The following is a 4752-nucleotide window of genomic DNA, read 5'->3' as shown; positions in this document are numbered from 1 at the left end:
CATAAACACATTTCATTACACCAAATACACCAAATAATGTTCTTTTTAGCAACGTCATATGACCCCTTTAAAGAAATAGGGACCCAAAAATAAAAATTATTTAATTATACTGTATATGTATATATTTTACTGACCGTTGTTTCATGCTTGCATGAATTTCTTTCTTCTTAGACCACAGAGAGATTATCTAACAAATATCTAACTGGGTGAATTCAATACAATGGCTATACATCATCATGATTCACTTTAACAAGTAATACATTCATCATGATTGCATGGTTTAATGCATTGCAAATACTATTTCCTGTTGTCTTTAATCCCCAGATCCCGCCCGTAGTATCTGTCTAACAGAAGCGTGTGTAACTGTGGCCAGTAAGATCGTGGAAGCTCTGGACCGCTCCACTGACCCATGTCAGGATTTTTACCAGTACGCCTGTGGAGGATGGGTCCGCAAAAACCCCCTGCCAGATGGTCGGTCCCGCTGGAGCACATTTAACAGCATCTGGGACCAGAACCAGGCTGTGCTCAAACACCTGCTGGGTAAGTGCTGGAAAACACACACAGACACACACACACACACACACACACACACACACACACACGTTTATCCTTTTTGTAGGATGGGATTTGCTCAGTAAATCTCATTCAGTGTTCACACAACAGTATATATTTAGAAAGACTTCTAAATGATTTATTTGATTTTCCAATAGAAAACTGCTGCCTTCATGCGTTTTGAAGAGTCTTACACTTCAGTTCTCTGTACGGGGGTTGTGGAGGATGGAGGATGGTTTTGTAGATCCGCTCAGAAACTTCCATCGATTCTGCTCTGTGTGACCTGATTACTTGTTTTCTCGGAGAGCATCCATCCCTGTCTGTTTGTTCAATAAGGGACAATGACTTTCTCCACTTATGGTTTCTTTGACCATATAAGCCTCTATTAGTCACCCTCTCGTGGATTTACAGTATTGTGCTTGCAAGTCTTGTTTTTATCAGATATACTTTTTAAAGAAATGCAAGATTAGAGTTTCAAAAACTTCCAATGACACTGACATTCAAACTGGCAGTGATGATGCCACTGACTTTGACTTGTGGAGTGATGATAAGTGGCTGTCAGGTGTTATTCTGTGGTTGCTATGGTGTTCTGAGTGGTTGCCAGGGTGTTTCTTAGGTATTAGTGTTCTGGATGGTTTCCAGATTGCTGCTAAGTAGTTGCTACTGTACATAGTTCTTGATGATTGCCATGGTGTTGCTAAGTGGTTGCCAGGGTGTTTCTAGATGGTTGCTACAGTGTTCGGGGGGCAGTTGCCTAGGTGCTGCTCTGTGCTTGCTATGTTCGTAGTCCTTGATTGCCAGGGTGTTGCTAGAGTTTTCTCTGTGTTTCCCAGGGCATTACTATGTGGTTGCTAGCTGTTCAGAGAGGTTGCTAAGATAGGGTGTTCTGAGTGGTTGCCAGGGTGTTGCTAGGTCTTTTGCTAGATTGTTCTGGACAGTTTCCATGGTGCTGCTAGGAATAGTTGCTACGTAGTTCTTGGTGATTGCCAGGGTGTTGCTAAGTGGTTGCTATGGTGTTCTTGATGGTTGCTAGGGTGTTTGTAGATGGTTGCTACAGTGTTCAGGGCAGCTGCCAATATGCTGCTATGTGGTTGCGATATGCATAGCTATTAAAGATTGCCAGGGTGTTGCAAAGTGGTTGCTATGGTGGAAAATTAAGAAACCAATTAAGAAAATGGTTGCCAGGATATCGTTAAATGGTTGCTAGGATATTCTGTGTAGTTGTCAGGGTGTTTTGAGTGGTTGCCAGTGTAATACTAGGTCACTTGCTAAGGTATTTATGGGATTGCCAAGGTGCTGTTAAGTAGTTGCTGCATAATTCTTGATGATTGCCAGGATATTCCGTAGTGGTTGCTGTGTTGTTCTTGAAAGTTTTCAGGGTGTTGCTAAATGCTAGGATATTCTGAGTAGTTGTCTAGGCATTACATGTTGTTTTCTAGGTTGTTCTGGGTGGTTGCCCTGGTGTTTCTAAATGGCTGCTATGGAGTCTTGGGCAGTTGCATAGGCATTGATAGTTTGTTGCTACACAGTTTTTGATGATTGCTAGGGTGTTGCTAAGTGGGTGCTGTGCTGTTCTTTATGGTTGCCAGGTTATTGGTAAATGGTTGCTAAGAGTATTTTTCAGGGTTAGGCATTGTTAGGAGGTTTGCTCTGGTGTTCTTTGTGGTTACTAGGTGTTTGCGATTTTTACCCATTTGTAATCCACCAAGCAAACTACATCCTGTAGGTCTGATCTCTTACAAAAATAATAGCACCTCTCCTTAACAAGCCACGTGATTTTACATAGGCTCATCAATGTCATTCATTACATGCTAAAGTTTTGTATGTAAGTATGATAAATAGCAATATTGATGCTTGCCTTAGCAAGCCATGCTAATTAATGGAAAGTCAAGCGTAGGAATCTCATCAATTTCACTGTCCCTCTCCTTCCCTCGCTGTATATCAGGATGCAGATTTTCATTTTTCAAAAAAAAAAAAAAAACTTTGCCAATGTTTATTATTTATTGAACTCTCTGTTTATTTATTTTCTGCCTTGCAAGTTCTAGCATTCCCTACAGGAAATGCTAATGTAGTTCGAACGCATTGCTTCATTCCTCTCTCTAATTGTTGGTCTGTTTGACTCTGCCTGTTTTATTTAATAAGCTGTTGTGATGCGCTGGCTTTGATCAATCTCTCTCTGTCTAATGAATGCGCTCTCACACTGGGGTCCCTGCGGCCGTTTTGCCCTGATGGCACTCCATCACATTGACTCTGTGTGTTGCGTCACCCCCGCAGCCGTCTTCATCCAATCACACGACACTGTTCTCTCACCCTTCTGCACATTTAATAACACTTGCCCTACATGAACATATTTTTGATCTCATATTACTCTCAGATATATGATCCATCTTTTGTGGATTGTGCTTCTTGGAGTGTATGTGTGATTGGGTGAGTGTGTGTGCAGCATGAGGTGAACGTAACGTTCTACGAACAGTAAATGAAGAATGTTCCCTAATGGCCTGCATCAGAGAACAGAGAGAGAGAGAGAGAGAGAGAGAGAGAGGATAGAAAAACAGAAAGGACGAAAGTGTTGAGAAGGAGTGAGGAGTGAAGGGATGAAATGTGGTCACACTAGATTGTAAGCTTGTGAAATTATTTTGACTCCACTGTGAATATGGGCTTCTCTGCAAAAATGATCAAATGTAATTATGACATGTATTATAGTCTCATTCAGAGCTACCAGGGCATTGCTAGGTGTTTGTGTTGTTTTGAGTGGTTGCTATGGTGTTCTGGTTGGTTACCAGGGCATTGCTAGATGGTTGCTGGGGTGTTCTGGGTGGTTGCCAGGGTGTTGCAAGGGAGTTCTGAATTGTTGTCACGGCATTTCTAGATGATTGATGATTAGATGGTGTTCTGGTTGGATTGTTACTTGGATGTTCTAGGTGGTTGAGGGTGTTGCTAAGTAGTTGTTAGGGTGTTCTGGTTGGCAGGTCAAAGCTAAGTGGCTGCCAGGGTTTTGTGGATGGTTTCTAGAGTGTTACTTGATGGTTTGCTAAGGCGTTTTGGGTGATTGGTAGGGTGTTACTAGTTTGTTAGAGAGTGGTTGCTAGGCCACTATTTACTTACTTACTTTTTATGATATTCTTGTTTAGATGAAAAGATAAAGATACGATAAAGATAAAGGCTCCATGGCCTTTACATAAATTAATTGAATAAAACATACTAATATCACTTTAATAAAATAAATGACATATTTTGGGCATTGCTAGGTATTTGTAATGTTATGGGTGGTTGCTGTGTGTTTGGTAGAGTGTTCTGGATGGTTGCTTGCTATGGCATTGCTAGGTGATTGTGATGTTCTAAGTAGTTGCTGTGTGTTTGGTAGAGTGTTCTGAATGGTTCCCATGTTTTTTGCATGAATTAATTTAATAAAAAATATAAACATCACTTTATTAAAAAATACATATTTATTGTCATATTTATTATATTGTTTTTGCAGATTTTTATTTTTTTTGCATTTCATTTAAATTTAAAGGTGCCATAGAATGCATTGATACAATATTTTAAATTGTGTATGTGAAGTTTTATCTCAAAATACCCCACAGATAATTTTTTATAGCTTGTTGAAATTGCCACTTTCAGGGTATGAGCCAAAACGCTTTGTTTTTTGTGTTTGTCAATGAAAATGAGCTGGTGCTCCCGCCTCCCTTTTCAGAAGAGTGCGGAGCTTCAAGAGCTCATGCTTGCTCGCGGGCATACCGGTGTTACGGTTTAACTGGTGGTGACCGTGTTACTGACCTCACATTGCTTCCAAATGCAATTTTTAACTACCACATTCCTATTTACGATCATTCTGGTAGCATGTGAAGGCAGCATTAGTGAAAACAGGCAGAGACAATGGTAGCTTTAGCAACATTAGCCTTACAGAGAGCCAAGGAGCTCTTTTGGAAAACAAAATATGACGCGTAATGCTTACTTTGTCTGGAGTCTGGACGTTTGCGCACAAAGCATTGGTATCGATCCCTCTTTCAGAAGCAATCTTTGCACAACTCCAGCGCTGAACTGACCCTCGTTTGTAAGGCAGTCCGGCGTAAAATGTTAGCACAAACGTATAGGACTTTTCCATTGTTTTCCGGGACATTTCCTTCGAAAATGAAATTTAACCACCGTGTCCTCAGCGGTCTATGGAGACTCCTATGTTCGTTGGTGCATCCCAACACA

At 40.8% G+C, this 4752-nt stretch overlaps 1 protein-coding gene across 3 annotated transcripts in view; it reads left to right on the top strand.

The window, feature by feature from the left end:
• LOC107704303 (endothelin-converting enzyme 2-like) overlaps positions 1–4752 on the top strand; it is an 86011-nt gene that overhangs the window by 57149 nt on the left and 24110 nt on the right. For all 3 annotated transcript variants that reach the window (XM_016507190.1, XM_016507188.1, XM_016507189.1), the window contains one exon: positions 325–540. In XM_016507190.1, coding sequence (XP_016362676.1) covers positions 325–540 — 216 coding nt within the window. The remainder of the gene's footprint in view (positions 1–324; positions 541–4752) is intronic.

Source organism: Sinocyclocheilus anshuiensis, unplaced genomic scaffold, assembly GCF_001515605.1.
Source record: "Sinocyclocheilus anshuiensis isolate Anshui unplaced genomic scaffold, SAMN03320099.WGS_v1.1 scaffold1493, whole genome shotgun sequence".
Lineage (NCBI taxonomy): Eukaryota > Metazoa > Chordata > Actinopteri > Cypriniformes > Cyprinidae > Sinocyclocheilus > Sinocyclocheilus anshuiensis.
This window is presented reverse-complemented; position numbering and strand designations above follow the sequence as displayed.